General features: G+C 39.2%; 1 protein-coding gene across 3 annotated transcripts in view; it reads left to right on the forward strand.

Annotated features, from left to right (window-relative positions):
• The window catches only part of ncam1a (neural cell adhesion molecule 1a), a 317,584-nt gene that overhangs the window by 216,354 nt on the left and 77,604 nt on the right, over positions 1-23,626 (forward strand). For all 3 annotated transcript variants that reach the window (XM_053648813.1, XM_053648811.1, XM_053648812.1), the window contains exons 7-8: positions 808-968; positions 1,695-1,837. In XM_053648813.1, coding sequence (XP_053504788.1) covers positions 808-968; positions 1,695-1,837 — 304 coding nt within the window. The remainder of the gene's footprint in view (positions 1-807; positions 969-1,694; positions 1,838-23,626) is intronic.

Here is a 23,626-nt window from a genome sequence, read left to right on the forward strand (position 1 = left end):
CTCACATACCATGCATGTCTTTGGACTGGGGGAGGAAACCGGAGTACCCGGAGGAAACCCTCGCAGCACGGGGAGAACATGCAAAGTCCACACACAGGGTGGGAATCGAACCCCCAACCCTGGAGGTGTGAGGCGAACGTGCTAACCACTAAGCCACCGTGTGCACTTTGTATATTATCATCTTCTAATGACATCGTTCTAGTGCACGGAATGATACCAAATAAACATGCACTGAAGGAAAAGGTGAGTTGTCCAAGATCTCTGCCAACGTTAGCTATACAGTGAAGCTTTCTTCATGTTTATAGATTATAGATAACACTAAGTCACACTGTCCTTAACCACATCAGCAAGTCTATGTGACTTCACTGAAGAACTGCTTGTGGTTTGAGGCAGATATTTACAGGCTGAAATAGACTCTCATTGCATCCACGGTTAGCTTTATTAGCCTCATGCCTCAAGAACTAAAGAAGCAAACTTTAGAAACTAAACATGGCTTGGTTGAACAACCACAATTAAAAAAAAAAAAAAAAATTCCTACTACAACAACTGTCAATGTGCATTATGGGTATTTTGTACCATCATTTGGAAGCTAACAAATTGCAATGCATTCTGGGATTTCATGAGGACACTGGATATCATTCAGTATACTCTTGGATATGATTACAGAATGGCTTTTTTATTAAAAAAAACATCTCTAAGGCATGTGAGAAAGGAAGCAAATATATTCAAGATACTGCAGATGTATAGCGAATATGAAGGTCAGTAATTCTCTCTCTCTCTCTCCTCTCTCCCTCTTGTTTGGCACAGTAATAATGTAGTGCTGGTGGCCGATGAGAAATACAGCCTGAATGATGACGGCTCAGAGCTGACAATCAAAGATGTGAAGAAGCTGGACGAGGGAGATTACACCTGCATCGCCCGCAATAAAGCAGGAGAGAAGCAGGAGGAGATCAGCCTCAAGGTGTTTGGTAAGAGACAGATAATCATCCCTGAGTGTCCTGCCTCAGCAGGAGAATTGAAATTATAGTCTATATGAAGGATGAGCAATGGTTTAGGTTGCAATCCTAAGCAAGTTTTTAGATAGCTCTTCTTCAGTGATACTCCTATCTTGTCAGATGAAATTGCACATGCTCCTTATGTGCCCTGGATGAGCAATGCTTAAAGTGATAGTTTGGCCAAAAATGAAAACTGTTCACATAAGCCGGATGCATTCGATCAGCCAAGGCGTGTTTGCTGTCTGATGTTTGCATGTTTATTTTTGCAGTGGAGGTGTGGGGCTAATGTAGCTAACAAGTAACATAAGCTTGTAATTATCCGTTTAGAATCATATTGCATATGCATCCAAATTATCCAAATTATAAGTGAAAAAGCGCACTTCGAACACCAAACATGGCTTAACTGAGAAAGTGATTTTATTTAGGCAAGTTAAATATCGCTTAAAGCATTCAACAATTGAAGCTGAATAAAAAATATATACAATTTAGACAATAAATAAGTAGGTACATCAGGATAAAGTTTATGTTGAAATAGATTTGTTGAATTGGCAATACTGCATTTTCCAGCTCATTGCATCTAGGCAAGTGTTTTAGCAGTCTTAACATATGCATGATCGATATTTTCTCAGCAGCAGTTTATCAGCAGTTCTGTACTGAGTGTGTATGTGTGTGTGTGTGTGTGTGTGTGCATGCGTGCAGTGCAACCAAAGATCACATACCTGAAGAACCGGACAGCGTCAGAGCTAGAGGAACAGACTGTCCTGACCTGTGAGGCCACGGGTGACCCCACTCCCAGCATTATTTGGAGCTTCGGCAGGCGCGTCTTCAGCGAGGGAGAACAGGTGCTGGGCCTGGGATGGTTGGGGGGTTGGATGTTTTGTGGGGAAACTCTGGGTTCAGAGGGCATTGGTCAGGACAGGGTCATCTTTTGTTTGCTGATGAGTTATTTAAACAGTGTTTTATTCAGCTTTGTTCCCCAGCCTGTTATTACTCGGTGGCTGAAGCCAGTGTAATATATTAAATGGATTCTTCCTGACCTCGAGTGTTTGATATGAGGTCAGGGGAGTTAGTAAGGCTAAATTTCCATACAGATTTGATCAAAAGGCCATGCCACAGGCATTTAAAGGTCAGAGGATTGCCCTGTTGCTCTTTTTAAGAACGTGCAAAGTTCAGATTCGTCCATTCTATTTGGTAGGCTTATTAAATCATTCATTTAAGCTATTCGCAGATAAAAAAATAAGTATGACAGCATTGGTGCAGTTTATCTATTAGAATGGTAATCCGCCCGGTAACACTTGAGTTATGATCATTTTTATAAATGCTTTTTATTTTTGATTTGAATTTTTTTAGAAGCTTGGTGTGTCTTAGCTGTGTCTTTGAACAAAATGTATTAAAGTAATAATAATGATTGTCAGAATTGTATTAATCCGACATTTGCTTTTAAATTCTTAGGTTCAGAGTGCCCTGACATTTTAGATTTGATTTTGGCCTCAGTTTTTTGAAAGAGTCTGGTAAAGGCACACACTTTTGCATACGGTGGATCGTTGTGTATAGTATAAAGGTACGTTCACACATTCTGTGATTTAATCGCTGCAAGTTGCCAGTCGCTGTATGTGTTCCTACTACTGGTTGCCATAGTAACATTTATCAGTGGGTGGCTCAATTAGCATTAACATTTTGACAAGATACCAAGTTTTCTTGTTGCTAAAATAAAACATTCAGGAGGGAGAGCATTTCCGTCATGCGTCATATCCTATGTGATGAAGGAGAAGCAGTGTGTGTTCTTTGCCATTGCAGCCACCTATCTGCGGCAAAAGTGCAAGCTCCTGATTGTCCGGGTCCACGAAGCAATTCGGACTCACAGGCAGCATGGCTGATCAGGGATAACGTGCGCTCTACTGTCTTCACTCCCGTTGGTAGCCACTGCACCATGTCATAAAGTTGTTTTTTTTTAAACATTTGCATAAAGTTAAACTTTTCTCACTGGACATGCCCACACCTAGTCGCCAGTGTTGCTGGAAGTCACCATCTCTCATTGAAAATGAATGGTCTGCAGTTGCTTTATCACTGTGAGTCGCTGTATGTCTGAACGCACCTTAAGTGTATAACTGTTGACGATGAATATAAATGCCAATTTAGTACAAGTATATAACTCTAAACTGTCAGTTCTGTTCTCATATGCATTTAGCGTAAGCTCTTGTTTAAGCTGAAGTCTTCATATAGCTCCCGAACTTCCTTTGCACAGAATCCTAAAGTGTGAAAACACTCTTTTTAAATGTCTTCACAATATAAATAATGTATAGTAATGAATAAATAAAGAGGCAGCCAGAAAAGCATTGTCACACAGGTCAGTTTTATCACACTCTAGCTGATATATTAATGCATATATATATATATATATATATATATATATATATATATATATATATATATATATAAAAAGGTATCATATAGATGCAGTAGGAACAGCAGGAAGCAGCTTTTGTGCTATAAATACATTGCCCTCTGCACCTTTCCACCGCTACACATAATTATTAGCCATGAAATGGCCCATTTCCATTCCTTCATTTTTCATCCGGAAACAGACGAACAGCATCAATCGACATCCGCTCACAGCTCTTATCGATATTCAGCCTTGCACAGAACCAATTTCTCTCTGTCTGTCTGTCTCACTGTCCTTTATCCTTCTACTTGGCTTCCTCGCTCCACTTCCTATTCCCCTCCCTGCATTCTTCTGAAAAACATGATAAGGCTACACAGTGTCTAGCGTCTCTTTCTGAACACAGGTCTCGACTGACATCTGAATTGCTTTAATTGTTAGTTGCACTTGAGCGTAATAATCAGACTTGTTGAACAGGAAGGTTGCAGAACGGTTTTGACCTGATGCGGCAAAGTAGAACGTGAGCTGATAATTTGGGTCCCGAATGCCAGGGCCATAACCAGGATGAAAATACTGAGGTTCACTTCATAGTTGTCACAAAACTGAATATGCATTAAACCAATTGCTAATGTATCGTTTCTGTTACGTTGCACAGACTGTTGCAAAGGTGATTCGAACTTTCCAACATTACCTGATCTCATGAAGGCCCCACCCCCTTCCCTATCTCACATTAGTACTCTTTAGTCAGTGGTCTTGATTTGATTTTCTAGAAAAATGTGCTTTCTGTCAAGATAATTGGAGAATGTTTGGGAAAACCAACTTCCGGAGGAAGTGTGATGCTCTGGGCAATGTTCTGCTGGGAAACCTAGTGTCCTGGTGTTCATGTGGATGCTACTTTGACACGACCCACCTACCTAAACGTTGTCGCAGACCAAGTGCACCCCTATATGGCAACAGTATTCCCTAATGGCAGTGGCCTATTTCAGTAGGATAATGCGCCCTGCCACACTGCAAAAATTGTTCACGAATGGTTTCGATCCATGAAGGCCCCACCTCGCAACTTACAGGACTTAAAGGATCTGATGCTACCGTCTTGGTGCCAGATACCACAGCACACCTTCAGAGGTCTTATGAAGTCCATGCCTCAACGGGTCAGAGCTGTTTTGGTAGCACAAGGGGGACCTACACAATATTAGACAGGTTTTAATGCTATGGCTCATTGGTGTATGTTTGATTTAGCTAACATTACGCAAATATGTAATTAACAACAGCTAACTATGTTTGTTTGTGAAGTCACCAACATTTTTTGACTGAAAATGGTCAAAAACGACGTTTTGTTCTCTGTTATTTGTTACAGTTTAATGCTTTTTTTTGTGCCTCCCATTATCACCGCCTCTGGTAGGGGTATGCATTATTCCTCTTTGCAGTTGGCAGGTCTGTAAACATAATGGGTGATTAAATCTATGGGAAAACCTTATACATCCTCCTCAGCTACTCTGAGGTCAGTCGAGAATTGGATGCATTTAGTCTGCAGTAGTCTACATTCTGCCACCACATTATCATGACATCACTGTTGTCATATTAAATTTGACAGCTGGAAATGCTACATGGGAGGAAAATTAAAATGAAACCTTCCGGAACTACTGAAGTCTGGACCTCGTGGTAGTAGTTATGGTCACAGGCTCCGTGTGTCGAGTTTCGCTGAGATGCACGTTCTCAGCCATTCTGTATGCGTTTCTCTTACACAGCCTTATCTGAGCTGGAAGACCTGTGTGGTTAAGGTTCTGGGTGAACATTTCCTCTCTGGAATGTATTTTGCTCCTTGTGTGTAGGGATTAGTGTGTTGAATTGAACAGCTGATGTGTCAGAGCCAGCTCCTGGCTTCGTGTATCGCATATGCTGCTGAAAGCGCCTGGTTAAAGACCTGTCTGTCTGGCCTCGGGGACTGCTGTTGGTCTGCAGGAACGAGATATACCTCATGTTTATGTCTAGAAGAGGTGATATTTGAGTTACAATAGTCCACCTGATTGCATGCTGGATTTTGTAAATGTTTTTTTCCAGAGCTAACCTGGAAATCTAGCCAAAAAAAAAAAGGAATTCAGTTCCAAGTATATTGTCACTGTTTCTTTGAAACTCACAAAGGCTGCCATATACAGCGGTTTATACACCCAAGATGAGAATGCCTGAGTAAAATCATGACAAGAAAGAGTATTCATCTCATCCATTCAGCATGTGTGATTTTCTTTTTCTTATCAGAAAACCTGAATTAAAAAAAGGCAATGCAGCTAAACCGTCATGGCATACTATCTTAAGAAGATAATCTTGTTTTGATCCTTTACACAGATCTCTTGCCAGTCTCCTCTATCCTGGAATGAAATCTGCTCTTGTTTTCCCATTCACGTAGCCCCTTTTAAATGTGTGAAATGCTCAGACAGCATTACGCAGCTCTGAACTTTCAATAACAATAGTCAGGTTTAAAACGTTTCTGATTTTCTATTTATGAGCAATTGTTTTGTGCTTTTTGAATAAATCATGTATGTTCTTACATATGCTGTTATTTGAATATGAATAGCCTTTAATGATGTATTCAAAAACCTTGTGATCTGAGTGAAAATAAGCATATTTTGTCAGTGGCTACAGCTCACCTACCAATTACAATCTAATCTCCAATTTTTCACATGCTTAGGCTTTATCGTCATAATAAATTTATTATTATTTTTTAAATGTCAGAAATGCACAGTAGCCCTGTGAAGAACAGCAGAACTCAGTGTTCTCTGTATGTATTTCAGCCTGGCACCTTCACTTAATCCAAAAAGACAAACCAGATAAATAATGAAAAGGCTTCTGTTTTTGTATTACTTCATGTTCCACCCAGAAGCAGAGAAGATGTCTTTCCATTATTATTGCATGAGCTCTGAGACAAAAACAGAGCCAGGGTTGATGTTAGAAAAGACCATTTCTTTTTCATATAAACAGTAAAATCATGTACCTGTCATCATTTTTACATTAGCCAAATTGTGATAGCCCAGTTGTAAGTAATTTACCTCAGAGGTTATAGAAAAAATCACACATAATTTTAGCTATGCTGCTAATACAAAGGGCAAGTAATACAGTATCATACCATACGGCAATATTTAAAACTATTTAATCTTGAAAAAGAAGTGTTCACTAAAGCTAGCTATCTAGTGTTAGCTTGCTATTAAGCTAGTTATCATTGCACAGAGGGTTCAACATAACTAGTTAGCTAGGTGTTAAATACATCAGGAGTTGTAGCTAAAATCACACATGTTGTTAGCTGTGTTGCTAATACAAAGGTTATGTGGTATAACATCACACATTTTAATTATGTGCTGAAAATTTTAGTTAAACATAAAAGTTATCTAATAAGCATAGTTATCTAATAATAGTTATCTAATAAGCAAATTAAGGTATTAAATAAACTGCTGTTTAATATGAGTAGAAATGCTGTTAAAGAAAAATAATCAACAGCTGGGTGCTGCGTTGCAGCCTGATATGTGTTATTGGTATACAGGACATATTAAACAATGACACATTGTACTTTTTATCCATTTATATTTACATTTAATATGTCTATTAAAACAAGTTAGTTCCTGTTATAACTTACACCGATCAGCCATAACATTAAAACCACCTGCCTAATATTGTGTAGGTCTCCCATGTGCCGCCAAAACAGTTCTGACCTGTCGAGGCATGGACTCCACAAGAGCTCTGTAGGTGTGCTGTGGTATCCGGCACCAAGTCATTAGCATCAGATCCTTTAAGTTCTGTAAGTTGCGAAGTGGGACCTCCATGGATCGGACTTGTGATTCATCAGAACAGGCCAACTTTTTTTTTATTGCTCGATGGTCCAGTTCTGATGCCCATTGTAGGTGCTTTCAGTGGTGGACAGGAGTCAGCATGGGTACTCTGACATATACAGCAAGCTGTGTACGCACTGTGTGTTCTGACACCTTTCTATCATAGCCATTTGTGCTACAGTAGCTCTTCTGTGAGATTGGACCAGATGGGCTAGCCTTCGCACCTCACACGCATCAGTGAGTCTTGGGTGCCCAAGACCCTGTCACCAGTTCACCGCTTGTCCTTCCATGGACCACTTTTGGTAGTTACTAACCACTGCATACTGGGAACACCCCACATGTCCTGTCATTTTGGAGATGCTGTGACCCAGTCGTCTAGCCATCACAATTTGGTCCTTGTCAAAGTCGCTCCGATCCTTACACTTGCTTATTTTTTCTGCTTCCAAAACATCAACATCAACAACTGACTGTTCACTTGCTCCCTAATATATCCCAACCCTTGACAGGTGCCTTTGTAATGAGATAATCAATGTTATTCACTTCACCTGTTTTAATATTATGGCTGATCGGTGTATGTTATGACAGCTATAGACACTTGTTCCCTCGCCAGCTTCTTTTTTCTCTCTTGAAGCACAGTTCGTCATGTTACTGAGAAAACGGACAGTGCAAAGTCAAAAACCTTAAAGTTACAGCTTTACCTCTAAATGAATGTGTCCTCACAGAAAACGTCACTATATCACAAGGTTGGAACATTTTTAATTTGTTTATATGAAGCATCCACCATACAAGTCCCTTTACTATAGAAATTATATGGTATTAGAACTATTGTCAACACCTTCTGACTGGTCAGATCAGAGCTGTGGTATACATGTGTTTAATGTTGTTTTGTTTTTGTTTTTTTGAGATAGGTGGGGGTTTTTTAAAATATTTGAAATCAACTTGTTCAGAAAATACAGTGTATATAGTTACAATGCAGATGATAACAAAAACTAGGTACAGACATATGAATGGATAGTAGAACATTCTTTTATCTTCATCTCTCTAACATGATTCAGCCATGAGTGCAGCATTTTAGGAGTCTCAACTCTTGTTCTCGCCCTCAGTATAAAGCAGTGCTTGGCTTGTAAGACCCTAATCCCTTATTAGCCTTACTTAATGGGAGGTCAGGTATGAATATCAATGCTGAATGAAATCTCGCTGGAATTGGAAAGCTGATATTTCAGCTTTTTGCATAATCCCATTCACAATCACCATCAAGAGCACTTGTAAAAACCCAATTTTTACAAAGCATTTTCAGAGTAGACAAGAGTCCAAGTGACTAAACTCATTGCTGTATGCATGGCCAGTGTCTGAGTGGGTGTGCTAATACCCAGCGTGTGTCGGAGAGGTCAGGAAAAGACGGCTGTGTGATTGTGAATATGTTTATCGCAGAGAAAGTAAGATGAAATGAGTGTCAGGACAAAACACAAGGGTTTAGCCCTGATGACCCGATGGCAGACTGGCGAAGAAGAGATAATGAAATCATTTGAAAATCGTTATTACAAGTCAGTCTAATAAAGCACACGTTCAACTTTTTATGTTCTTATTATCTGCCGAGTGTGAGCATTCAGTCTTTGTCATGCTCCAAGTCCTATTCCAGCAGAGTTTCTTATCCGTTAGATGTTGTGTAACTCCATTAAGTATAAACGTGCTCCAGACAAGCCTCCTAAAGTCTGTTCCAATTAACTAAATGTGTTTTCAAAGACTTTGGTAGGCCAGTTGATACTTTTATGAATAATTCCCTCAGAGAATGAGTTATGACTCCTTTTTTCCCTTCATGCCAGGTTCCATTTGCAACTCTGCTTCCCAGTGCTGGGCCTTTATTCTCCTTTTAGCTCTGTGCCAGATCACTGGATGACTGGATGAAAGGACATCCACAATAGAGCAATGCTATTATGCAGTATTAAAAAAAAACGTGAGCTTCGCTGGCTTGTTGTCAGCATGTCAGGAGTCACAAGAGAATCTTGACATATGTATTAATTTTCTATTCATGTCTTTTAATTTATCACTGGCGCAGATAAAATCTGCAAAAAAAACACCATTGTGAGCTGTTTGATAAAACATGGAGCTCAAAAAGACCCTTCATTGATTTTGGCTTAATGAATGTGACTTAGGTATAAAAGGCTCCTGGGAAACCTACTCATCATGGCAGTCGTTCCAAAGCATTCTGATCCCTTTTTAGTCACATAGAGAAATGAGTCCAGATAAGGAACTTGCTAATGCTTCCTGGCAATACGAACGTGCCAATCAGCATCTGCATCATCTCAGGAATGCATGTGATAAATAGGGTTGTTATTGACCAAGTCCTACAGAGCAGGTAGATATTCCGGTTGCAGCATTGGAAAGTCTCTCTTCCATAAATAATTTGGTTAATGGTTAATCATTGAGTAACCCCATCACATCTGCTGTATTTAGGGAGTTTGCTGACTCATCTTGGTCGACAAGAATTTGGTATTTTCCAAGTAACATTTCTTTTTCAAACAACCCACACATTCCCGGAAAAGAGATATTAGATATTTAGACAGGAGGAACGCACGGTTGGCTGGAACATCCTGTCCATCCATCTGACACAGTCAAGCTGCTCTGGGAGAAGACGAATCAAAGGGTTTTACAGAGGTCTACAACTAGCTTCACAAACATTTAGGACCTCCAGGATGTGGACCTCTTGTAGTTAAAGTTTGAAGGTCAGCTTTGGACGATTTTCTAATGCTTGGTGTGAAAATACAGGCTGTGCTTCTTGCTTTGAAAAGATATTTTATTATCCAAAGTCAAATCCTGCTGCATATTCAGAGCACAAGGACATCAAGATGTGAAATACCTTTACACTTTATAATAATTTTAGCCATTTATTCTGAGTGTGTAGCTACTCAAATGTGGATTTGTTAGTAATAGTATTAGCAATGTAGTAGGCTTGTGGGATCACCAATTGACGATAATATCACCTGTGGCTTGTTATAAATCAATTTATAACAATTGATTTATTGTTATAAATCAATTTATAACATTTTTGACATGCGTTTTTCTGGATTTTCTTGTTGTTATTCTGTCTCTCACTGTTCAAATAAATCTACCATTAAAATTATAGACTGATCATTTCTTTGTCAGTGGGCAAACGTATAAAATCAGCAGGGGATCAAATACTTTTTTCCCTCACAGTACATATAGAATGCAGAATAATTTAAATATACTTAATTTTCGTCCATTTTAAAGCTGCAGACACCATGTTTTCCGACAGACAGGTAATGATAATGAGTCTTTATTGATCACATATACATTACAGCACAGTGAAATTCTTTTCTTCACATACCCCAGCATGTCAGGAAGCTGGGGTTAGAGCACAGGTCAGCCATGATACAGTGCTCCTGGAGCAGAGAGGGTTAAGGTCCTTGCTCAAGGGCCCAACAGTGGCAGCTTGGCAGTCCTGTTGCTTGAACCCACAACTTTCCGATCAGTAACCCAGAGCCTTAACCACCAAACCACCACTGCCCCATCATCTGATTTGATAACCTTTGTGATAGTTGGAATCTATCGACAATTCCCAGTACGCTCGTCAACTGTCCCGAGGCTACAGTGTTGTTCCTGTTTAGTTCATTACAATTGCAAGTAAAAATATTCATTTTTGCTTGGATAAATTCATGGTTATTTAATGTCGTTAATATATTTTTTTTAATGGCAGTGATGAAAGTTTTATATATAAGTTATTCTGAATTTGTTCAAATTATTTGCAAATTATCTAGTCGCTCCAGGACCCTCACATCATTGGCTCTTGCTACCAATCAAATTATTTGAAAAAATAAATTCTGAAGGGTTTCTTTGATTAATAAAACTTCTGGCTTTCTGAAGGGGTTCCTTTAGAAGATTTATTCACAGTTGCAATATTTTACTTCATTCTTTTTGGTTGGTTTTTTTATTGGTTATTTATTTTTTGATCTGTTTGAGTTACTGATGAAATAATCACAGTGAACCTCACCAATTGTGCATGTCTGTGAGCTCATGTATGTGGAAGAGGGCAGATAACATTTTCCTCTGAGTGTGTTACACTGCTCTTTGTCACAGCTAAAATATGTAATTAGTTGGATTCATGTGTCTCAGAGGAAGCACTTGCTACTGTTCACTATCCCTGGTGGGAAGCTGTGGTATGATGGGGAGGGCTGGCTAGTGGGTGGGAATAGGCCAAGAAAATGGGAGGAAAATCAAGAAAAAAAAAGGAAGAAAAGGGTACCTCAGAAGTTCTTTGGATGATTAGGATGATGAATCTTTCTACCTTTCTAAAGGGTTTTTTTATTCAGTAACTCATTATATCAGTATTCTTGTTACCCAAGACAAGGATGGGTTTGAAGTTTGTTTAGATTAGACTTTCTCTTGAAACATTTAACAGGCACACATACAAATAGCCTTGATCTAAGAATTCACTCACTCCACTGCTACTTAGAAGAACTTCTTTTCATTTATTTAGCATGAAAAGGATCATAGAACTGAAATCCATCCTGCCTGATAAACAGAAGGTAAATGAATAGAGACAGGGATTGAATGGCCTTGTCCTAGAGAGACTAGTATAGTTAGGCGAATTAGTAAGTGGATACTACAGCTCTCCTTGACCTTGAACATATCTAAACAAATAGAATGAATAAAGCATGCCATGTTGCATAGTTCAGTTGAATAACATTGAACATTTTGAACCATATAATGAGAGCTTGGTATTGTTTTCCTTTCCAGTGTTTTATTTTATGTTGCCCAATGTTTCATACCGCTCAGCTGCACACAAGCTGTGAGTGGTTTATCTTTAAAACCTGTGGCAGATATGTCATTTTTAAGGCTTTGTTTGCCATTTTTGTTGTTCCCTTTTCTCTTTCTTTTTTATGTGTGTCCTCTGCAGGCTTCTTGGACTCGACCTGAGAAACACAAGGTACAGCTACTGAACACATAGCCCAGTTAGGCACTAATGCTAGAAAGACCCACTATTACTAGAGCAGATCGTTAGTGTTAGATACTTCTTCACAAACCCATAACACTCTCTCTCTCTCTCTCTCTCTCTCTCTCTCTCTCTCTCTCTCTCTCTCTCTCTCTCTCACACACACACACACACACACACACACACAGGGTTAATGAAGTAGCCCTCCTTTTCCAAAAGAAGTGCTGTTTCATTTATTTCTTATATGCCTTATTATTTTCCTCTGATAGCTTCTGTGTATAGAAGGCTTGAAGATGCTATCGGGCGCTTTTCTAAACCACAAGAACCATTTCCAGTATGAGAACAGCCTTTTCTTCTTCTTCTTCTTCTTCTTCTCCACTCAGCGGAATTGTTTTCATGAAACATAAAGGAACAGCTCAGGCCAAAATGAATACAATTGACACATTGTTACCCTTACACAAATGCTGTGAAATCAGCCATGACATGTTTGGTGTCTGAAGCAAGTACAAAGAGTACAAAGTGAAAGAGCTCTTAAGACTAAACATTGGCTATCGTAAACATCCTAACTCTTTCGCCTTTAGGGTACCATTCTATTTGAATATCTAGTCTTGTTTGTCTTCATTTCTGGATTTGTTTTGGATTGTTTTCTTTCATGTCTTTAATATGACTCATCCAAGTTCATTTGCGTGTGTAATTGAAATAAATGAGTGATTTAATCATGACCGAGTAATCCATATATAAACTTGCAATAACTCGTTGAGAATTATACAGTCACTCAATCAAGGTTCATATGAATGAGTCTCCTTAATACATCAATTTGCACAAAGCTCTCATAGGACAAAAATGTTTTCCCCCCAAAAAATCTGGATTTTCTCTAATGTATCTCGCAATTTAAAAAGTTTTCATTTGGCTTACCATCTCGTATCGGATAATACATGCCTCCTACCTGAGTCTGATGCTGTATGTGCTAAAGAAAAATATGATCAGCATTGAAGATAGAGCTAAGACAGTTTTGAAGTTTTCCATCCTTTTTTTTAACAGCATTTTTATAGAAAACACTGTCATATTCTGTCAGAAATATTGAGTATGATTTGAGTTGCGTGTGTAATGATTTAGACATGGCATCATGCTAAACTGGTAGCCATTAGCTTCCCTTACTTGATAGCAGCATTAGCCTTATAGCTCCGAAACATATGACACCAAGCTGATTGACCGCATTTGGGATTAGGAGAAAATTGTGCACATATAATGTTTGTCTGAGTTGGGGTTTTTTTTTTGTTTCTTTTTTTGTTTTTTTGTTTTTTTGGGGTGGAGGGAATTATTATTTAGTGTATAAATAATAATTATACACTATAGTAATAATAATACAAATGGCTAATGCACATTAGGAATAGTTAGACAAAAAGACAACATGTAGCAGCACCAGAGTGTACACTAGTACCCTCCTATCCTGCTCTGTAGACGTGAACATAACCTTAGCGCACAAATAAATCCCACATTAACTACACTTTACCCATGCTAAATACACTATGGAGGAATTATGAGAGCATGTAAATTGTGAACACCACTCTGCCTGTGGAAAACGAAAATTTAGATGCTCCTGTTTACTTGCTTAATGGTTTAGTTGTAAATATTCATGTGTTTGCTGCACAGCTGATAATGAGTGATTCAGATGCATATGGAAGGTGTGGGAAGGTATCAGCACACGATCTGCACAAGATGAAAGCCTGCAATTATATGACCACCTACGCATTACTGCACGTCTCCATCTGCAGCATCACGGCCCCTATAATGTGCAAATTTTACACCAATACAAAGTTGTTCAAAGCTATTTTAAGGAACATTGTGAACAGATGTTGTCTCAGGCAGGCATATAGTTAGTTCTGAGGCAACAGTTTATTATTCAGTTTTATCTGTATAGTGTATTTAACAAGTGCCTTTGTCACAAAGGAGCTTTATATAAGTTCGGATGTAGGCTTAGATCTATAATGCGCAACCAGAGGTGACAGTGGTGAGGAAAAGCTGCATGAGATGGTCTGAGGAAGAAACCTTGATAGGAACCAGACTCAAAAGGGAACCTGTCCTCTTCTGGATGACACAGGATTGTGTGATTGTAAATCATTACTCTTTTAGAATTGTTTGCTATAAAGTCAAAGTGTATGTGTTGAAAAGTTGTGAATAAGAGTCCTATGATGGACATACTGTCCTTACGATTAAAGCAGCTGTACTTGGGTACAAATTTTCAGTATCTAGTTGAGATTAGGGGAATAGTGGTTTAGTGGTTAGCATGTTTGCCTCACACCTTCGGGGTTGGGGGTTCAAATCCTGCCTTTGCCCTGTGTGTGTGGAGTTTGCATGCTCTCCCCCGTGCTTTAGGGAGTTTCCTCTGGATACTCCGGTTTCCTCCCCAAGTCCAAAGGCATGCATTGTAGGCTGATTGGCATTCCCAAATTGTCCATAGTGTGTGAATGTTTCTGCGATTGTGCCCTGCAATTGGTTGGCATCCCATCCAGGGTGTCCCCCTGCCTCATGCCCCGAGTTCCCTAGGATAGGCTCCAGGTTCTCTCTCTCGAACCTGTGTAGGATAAGTGGTATGGAAAATGGATGCATGGATGGATGGATAGTTAAGATTATCCACTGAGGATTGCAATGCTTCTTATTAAGTACACCTACTTTACATCTATTTTATCAGCTTCACCCACCATATAGATCATTTCATAGGTTTATTAACTGTAGCTCATCAGTGGAAAAGAACCACCACAGAACCTCTAGTGACCAGGTATTATTCCGGTTGTGGTCCATTTGCAGTAGGAACTTTATACAATGACGTAGAAAAACCAAGCTGTACGGCGTATACGTAAAATTTGACACGCCACTTCCTGCCTGCAGTTCTTCTATCACACAAACAGTTTGATGTATTCACCAAAATCTGAGGTTTCGTTATGGTAATGCCACATTGTTAATGTTGAATTCGTATTTATTTACTCTAGATGTCACTATGTCACTATTCCTTTAATGAATTCAGAGGAATTTAGTCAAAGACACTTATAATTTAATCCATTGAATCCACAAATCCAACAATCTAAGTTAACAGACCTGTTGGCATCATACTCTTCCTCTTCCTGTTGGTACAAACTCTTCCTCTGAAATGAACTTATCTTCTAATGCAGAAAGCAAATCTTCTCTTACTTTTTTTTATGATATTGTCTTCCACCAAAGCATTAGAGCTCTGCTTTACTTTGGTTTCCATGGCTACGCCATAGACACAGATTTAATTCTGACCACTGTAGCAGTCTCTGCAGCCATCAATGCTTAAAGCCCCTACTGAGTGTAGTGCTGTTATTAGTGTATCATGTGCTACAGGGTTGCTGGGGATTTAAAACATTTAAAACAACTTGCACTCCACTTTATTCCCTTGTTAGTTCACCATGTAGGTGTACAGCCTGTGCTAATCGTTATATAGACTTCATCTGTGTCATTTTCTGACTAGGCTGGAGATTTCTGTTTGGTGGAATTTTTCAAACCAAGCAGTGCTAGTGTAGCTTAGCAACACTGATCCAGCTGATACACTTACATTAGCACACACACACACAAATTACCTCAAAATAAACCCTAAATTGACCTCAAACCTGAGGTCCTTGTGGTCCTACACTGGACATTGAATGGCAAATAGTTCATAGCAACAGATGGGCTACAGTCAGTAATTGTATATCCACTCTATATGGTAGGATTAGTTGGTCCTGATTTTATGAGGTTTATGTGGGGGGGGAACCCATCAAAATAATTAGATAACACTTGCAAAAAAATTCTGATATGCTAACTGAGTCTACAGAGGCTTGAGTCTTTCACATGAGCAAAATAAAACATCTTGCCCGTTTTGCACGTTTGCCTTAATGAATATGCAATCTGGGCCGTTTCTACCTAAAAATGCAAAATACAGTGCAAAATCAATGCAAATAGATTAATTTAGCACCTGCACTGTGAATTAATGCAGCCTGAAGTCACTTTGGGACTAGAGATTGTGTGTGCAATTTAGCACAACCAAGATACAGGTGTTAATTAAGGAATAAAACATTTGGAGGTGTGATGTTATAGGAAAATAATCAACAACACAATGGTGTGATGAGTTACTGTGTTTTATTCCTGCTACACAACAGCAATTTTTCCAGCGATTAAAGTTTTCTTTATTGATTAACGTGTTATATCTCATGCTGTGTGTCATGAAATGGATGGGATGAGGCTGACGTAAAGAATCTTTTGAGAGATATGCAAAAAAAAATCTAAACATCAGGCAGGATCAAGGTCAGCAACAGGCTTGGGTCAGGCGATCTACAAACAGGATTCATTGGGCAAAGACAGCACCAAACCAGGAAGATAGCAAAAGTCAAGTTACTGGGATTACACTGCACAGAACCAAACAGCTCAGTAAAATTCAGATGCACAAACTGAGCATTTATTCTGCAGAGCTCATGAGTGAGAGGCTCTATTAAGCTCTCTCTGTGTCTATGTGTGATTGGGGACAGGTGCATGTAATCAAAAGTCTGGTGATTAGGAGCGGGTTAGCGGCAGTGGGTTCTGGGGCGTGTAGTCCGGGGCGTTCATGTACGTAAGCCGAGGTGTGTTCTGGGAAGTGGAGCTCATGGACTGAGTGGACCTGACATTAGCTATGTTTTCATCCAAGTTGTAAATTTAACTTTTATGAAAAATCGGAATATTGCATAAAACATTTGCGAATAAAGCACCATTTCCATCCCATGTGTTCAAGAGAACAAAATCGTCACTTCAACGGAAACTGGTGCAAAGTATCAAAACAAATGGAAGTTGTTGCAACTGGGGAAGTCATTATGACTCTTTTTTTTTCCAATATATTAATAGACTTGCGCTTCATAGCATGCAGAGGAAACACTATCACAAACCTCATGTTATCTCGCGATGCTTTACATTTGTGAATGGAATCGTGTGAGACAGTTCCAGGAGACACTTATTATACCAAATCATTTCGATGACAGACTTTTGACAAAACAACATTTGAGATGCTGTGCACTGGTTAGTCCGGTGATGCGACCCACCGCGACCCAGTTCCGACAGAAAAACACATTGCCAGTATAAGTTGGCTGCATGCTCTGAATATCCAATCACATCAGCCAGTTATCCAATCCGGGATTTTTTGGGGGGACAAAATCACGTGACTTGAGGAATTTATTCAGTAAATGTGTTTCCATCATAGTTTATGCGCATGGCTCTTATCGAATTAAAAATATTATCCGCCTCAGTTGAGCACATACATGTCCATCCAGCATATCCCAAAATCGCATAAAAATACGTGGGTGAAAACATAGCTATTGTGGAACATTACTGTTACAAAGTTACAAAGTGCTGACACTGGAAACTTCTTCCATGAATGTTAAATAAAGTCTGCTCACAGAAAACTTCACCGTAACTATGATTATTATTTGTTAAATAACAACATACTTTTTAATGTTAATTATCAGTCATAAGTCCTATTCGGATGGGACTAGTTTTCTCAATGTAGTTTGAGTTATAGTGTCAGGCATCAGAGAAGGAACTCTGGACTTCAGTTCCCAGCAGCCACTGCACTGTACTCATCAGTCACATGACCACCTGCACCTGAATCACATTCTGGTTAACAAGCACTCGTGTATATAGCCACAGTTTTCACTGCTTTCTTTGTCTCACGTTTGTCTTACAATACCTTTGTCTCTGTTGCTGTGTCATGCCTTAGTCTTAGTGGCTTGTGTATTTTGTTTGTTTCCTTATTAAATGTTTGAATTTATGCACCTGCATCCGTCTCCACCTTTGAAGCGTGACATATAGTTCTTATCATCCAATGTCTATGAGTCCATGTATCGACTTGGACAGGGCTAACATCTCCGTGTTTATTACAGAGACGGGAGTGTCTGTTTTGTACATATGGGTATTGCAGAAGATCACGTACTCTGGATGCATGCATTGCCTGCATAAGTACTTTAAATTTAAACAGTAAAATTTCTTCATTTATTGATTTCATTTTAATTTATTGAAATTACTTATTAAAAGAAACTTACTAAAATAAATTTCCCATGGTTTTATAGAACTGGCTGTTTATAATAAACCCACTGAAATAAAGACATGGTTAAAACATTCAAATGAAATCATTTATGTTCAGATCATGTGGCCCTAATGTTTTACTAGTAATTTTTTTTTTTAGTAAAAGATCATTTTTCTTTGCCTTGTCCTCGGACACTGTTGGAAGTTAAGTCATTCTGTGTGCTGTGTGGGTGCCCGTGTGCATAGCTGTCTGTGCTTGAGGGCTTCTTTGTTTCTCAGTTAGTTTTTAGATGTGTGTCAGCCCCGGCGGAAGTGTGGGACATATTGATCAGGTACATCATGCTCAGCCAGTGATTTTTCCCCTTTAGTTTCCACACAGTATGAGTAACATCACATGCACCAATCATCCCTTTCTGCTGGGGGGAAAAAAAAAGTTTTTTTTTTTTTTTTCTCTGTCACATGAAGACCTTTAGAAAAATCACAGCACGCTGACTGGCTGCACATTTATAAGAAAGTGTCTGAGTAAAACGATGCTTTCCTGCGTTCTCCTTTGGAGCAGATAATGAGATGCACACAGGCCCGTAATTGCGAGCCGCCACCGAGTTGAGCTGCTTTTTCATGACTCTTTTATTCTGGTGTGTTTTTCTCTGCGAAATCTCACAACAGATGAGATAGCGGAGGCGCCTTGCGATTCTGCAGCTCTATCCAAGGTCAAACTAATCGCTCACAGTAACACCTCAGGCGGTGCGAATGGAAAAACATCGCTGTAATGATCTTGCCAGCTCAGAACACGTAACAAGGCCTTGCACATGCAGCTTGCTGCTTATTACTATGCGAAAGAAGGCAACACTGCATGCTAACAAGTATCTGAATGCATGGCACCAACCGGATGAAATTTACGACCCATCCTTTCGATCGTGACTAAGCCATGGTGCCTTAAATCAAGTCTGGGAATTGATTGAATTTCCGAGCGGTGTTCGCTCCCATCCTGCTCGGCAGTCAGATTTCTCACTGACTATTGAGCAGGCACTTTATAAATGAAGTGCCACTGCAAATTTCAGAAATGTCTCATTCTGACATTCCTCTTCTAATCCCAATGCTCAAAGTTAGCAGTGATGATTCAGGCATGGGCTTGTCATTTTGCTTGCTTGGTGAATAATTAAAACAGTTCTTTGGAATCTCTAAAGTAGTGACACAATGGATTGAAAAAGGGAATACACACTTGGCACTCCGAGTAGTCCTGTGTGTGATTTGTCCGCAGAGGCAGGGACGAATTAGCGTTGCTGAAATCGACTCACTTTGGTTGGAAGAAATGTCTCTTGTGAGAAATGTCTCTCATGAGCTTTGCTTTAAGCCTACTCAATTTATTCAATGGCTTCTTTTTTTCTATTTTATTTTCAAAAACACCACTTTTTCACAGCAAATGTTCCGTAACTGATTGCGCAGAGTGCCGCGGCACGTGATGTGCATGGCCGATAGTTTCAATAATCGATGCAGGAGAAGCTCATGTTTATTAGTTGAGTAATAGGGAGTCATCTTGCATGACTAATAAATCTGCATTGACTAATAAAAAAGGCTGCGTCAGCTGATTAGCATAGGCCATGTCACGCGACTCAGAGGCATTCAGTCAGTTAATTTCCATGTACATAATGTACTGTGAGAGACATTCATCAGCAAATTTTTTTATGAAATGCCTTGAATTTTAAGACACATCTATGAGGGTTCTGACTCTCATGTCTTAAGAGCTCAGTGTGAAGAAGTGCTTCTCAGAAGGGAGTTTTCAGGCAGTGAAGAGGCTAGTTTTACAGTGTTTATCATCCAGTGCTGTGCTTTAATAAGCAGGCAGATGTACTTAGAGCAACTTACTCATCAACAACTCACTCATCAGTTGGTGGTACGTTTCGTATTCTCTGCCCTGTAGTTTGCAGCCATTTCACTCCTCGATCTACAGCAAGTCTCCTTTCTATGGCAACTTTCTCTCTCTATATATATACATATATACATATAACTATATACATAATCACTCCCACCAGGATTTTGAGATTTTGCGATCAAGCAAGAGTCCAGAATATGCAGAGGAGCCTGCAATGTTTCAAAATTACCACAGATTTGGGCCAAGACACATTATGTGACCTTTTCACAATGCTCATTCAGCCAAAGCCCTCTTCAAGTCACATGTTTTGAACGTGAGTAGAGCTAAAAGGTCTCATTTACCAACATCACTGTGAAAAAACCATACAAAACAATTTTGTGCAATTGCAATTTTGCCAGTTCAACTAGTTTTCCACAAAAAGCACAGAAACTCAAAATCAAGCATTCTTGGCCACACCAATCATAAAAAAAAAAAAACTCAGCAAAATCCAGTATAGACGGTTCAATAGTTACGACGTTTACATTCGCCCAAAGCCATAGTCACTATGAGTAAAAATTTAGGTAATTAAAAGTACAACATGATATATTAGACAGGTGACAAAGGAAAACCAACATAGTGTCTTAGTAAAGAATATGGCCACCATAATCCACCAAAACAGCGTCAAGTCTTTGGAAACATAAACAACATTCTTCTAAAATATAGTCCCTCATTTGGTACGTTAATGATGGTGATGGAGATTGCAGTCTAACACATCACTCCAAAATCTCCCTCATAGACATTCAATTGGTTGTGATCTCCTGACTACAAAGACCATAGCATATGATTTGCATCATTTTCATCCTCATCAAACCATTCAGTCAGCCATCGTATCCTGTGGCTGGGGGCAAAGTCATCCATCCAGAGACAGTTCCCATCAGGATAGAAATGGTTCATCATAGGATAAAGGTGATCAATCAGAAGAACTTTGTATTGATCTGTATTGACCCGTCCATCTAAGGGGATAAGTGAAGCCAAACCATGCCAGCAAAATAAATAAATTCCCCCTACAGATTAACCAAGCAACATTATTTTTAAAATTTCATTTGTCAATCATGTAAACAGATTTGAAAAATGTGTATAATTGGTGAAGTTCTATGTTACGATTTCTTTAGCATTTTTTGAAGGAGTTTTCAGTGTCTACACTTTGATGAAAAAGCTGTTCCTTTAAGCTTCCTGCCACAGACATGTCTATTTGCGGCTTCTTGGAAATAACAAGCTGTATTTTTATCCTATTAACTATAATAGAGAGAAAAAAGAGAGAGTGTTAAGAAACAGATGTTTATATATATAACCTAAGTGATAGCAGGAAATAAATTGTTTCCTGGTGTCAAGGGATTTCCTCCGAGCACCGATTGCACAGCATGCCGAAGTATGCATAAGCAGCATGCTTCTGGGTTGTCTTTGTTTATGTTGCCATGCGTGGTTTTGTTTTGATTCATGTCTTATCTCCACTCATGTCTTGTCATTGGTTGTCTCCCTAATGTATCATGATCGTTCTCACCTGTTTGCATTTGCCCTTTCATTAGTTTGTGTATTTAAACCCCACTGTGTGTCTTTGTTCTTCGTGCGGTATTGTTCAATGTTTTGCCGCCTGACTTTACCGAGCCTTTCTTTCGTGTTGTTTGTATATTCTCTGCCTGTTTCTTGTTTTCTGTGTTTTGCCCTGTCTAGTTCATCCTCTTTGTTTATCGCCTGTCGCCTGACCCACTCGTGTTTTTGGATACTGTCTCTGCCTATCGATTTGGATCTGTCTGCCTGCCTCTAATAAAATGCTTAACTGCAACTGCTCCCGTCTCCACTCACGTTTCATGACATGTGGACACTTTTACAATATTAAATGTTGCTATTAACAGATGTGAAAGTATGACGTGTTGTTTGTTATTGAATAAACGTCTTGGCAAATTGCTCAGGTATAACAGGAACACTAAGGACGTACTAACGTAATAACAATGAGGATGAGCTTTAGGGTGGTAGGAGTCACTCTGCTTTGTGTCAGGCTGCATCACAGCACCTCGTTATTGATTGTTTTCCCATGAAAGTATGTGTTTTATTTCTTTCGGATGTGCCAGTAGTATTATTTTTGTCACCAGAGCTTTCGCTGGCACTTTATTAGCAAACCTAAATATCAAGATACACATTAAGTCTAATGAAAATGTCCTCATGTAACCTCATATGATGTATATTTTTTGTCTTATCGCTAATGTTTCTTAAATGGCTCTCCGCTGTTGTCCAAAAGCTTTGAGATTCACTGTAGAGCTCACCATGTGGTCCAAAGCTCTCTGAGGGTCTTGTTGCTATAGACATGAGTTGGCAGATTTAATGCAGTGTGTGTGTGTGTGTGTGTGTGTGTGTGTGTGTGTGTTCGTGAGTGTTTTAGAGAGGCTCCTAGAACAAGATATTAGGGCCCATTTGAAAGCTTAATGCAGTGAGAGAGAGAGAGCGTGTGTGTGTGTGTGTGTGTGTGTTCAGCAGTGTCTAAACGTCCAGCTGTGCAGTTCAAAAAGGCTTCACCAGGCAAAAGCCATGTGGCTGTTGCTGTGTGGTCCACTTCATTACTGATTCCTGTTTGACTGCATCCCAGAGCACACTTGGGAGAGCTTTGAGAGAAATACTGCAGTCACTCTGGAGCTGTATACTAACACATGCCGTTTAATACATTTCAGCTTGTTTTGTCTTCAGGCCAGAGTTCTTGTTTATGTTTGCCTTTTTTTTTTTTTTTTAAGCACAATATTTTTTTCTAGTAAGTAGGACTGACGGAACTAATTTCCCTGTCTGAATACTCATAAAAGCCACATATTTTACCACCAAAAAATCCATACTGTATATAAATGTTTAAGATACCCGTTTCCTCCACCTAAGTATGTAAAAATGCATTTTCTAAATTTTTTTCATTTCTTGTGCCATGTGATGTAGGAAAAGGAGTCTTAATAAATGCATGTCATTCGTTCAGGCATACTTTATTTTATTTTTTTTAAATTCTATTATGCATCAGGTTTCTAATATAAATTTAATGTGTAATATTACATGACCTGTTTGTTTGCTTTGGTTGAATCGCTGGTATGTACATAGCAGAGTTTCTGTTAGCCGGTAAATGCCGGTTTTTCACAGTTAGATATTCAAAATGTCCGATAAATTAAAAAATTGTCAGACACAATGTCCTGTAAAAATATTAATACAAAGCAGATGCTAGACATAGTATGTCATAGGTCTCTGTCTGCACAAAATGAGTTTTTTCAGTGAACCCATTCAACGACCGACACACACACACACACACACACACGTCTCTGTGCTGGTCCTCTCTCTCTCTCTCTCGCTCGTTCGTTAAGGGAGGCACAAGCACAAACAGACACCTGCCGATTCGACCCGCCTCCTCTACATACACAGCTGACGCTTGACCACGCCCCCACTGCCACAATCTCACATACTACGCATAGTCCGAAACGTTAAATTACATAATTTCTTAGTGGAAACTCTGGTATATATTAAATAGAAATCCATTCACGAGTCCACCTCACTATGAGC

This window comes from Ictalurus furcatus, chromosome 18 (genome assembly GCF_023375685.1).
Source record: "Ictalurus furcatus strain D&B chromosome 18, Billie_1.0, whole genome shotgun sequence".
Lineage (NCBI taxonomy): Eukaryota > Metazoa > Chordata > Actinopteri > Siluriformes > Ictaluridae > Ictalurus > Ictalurus furcatus.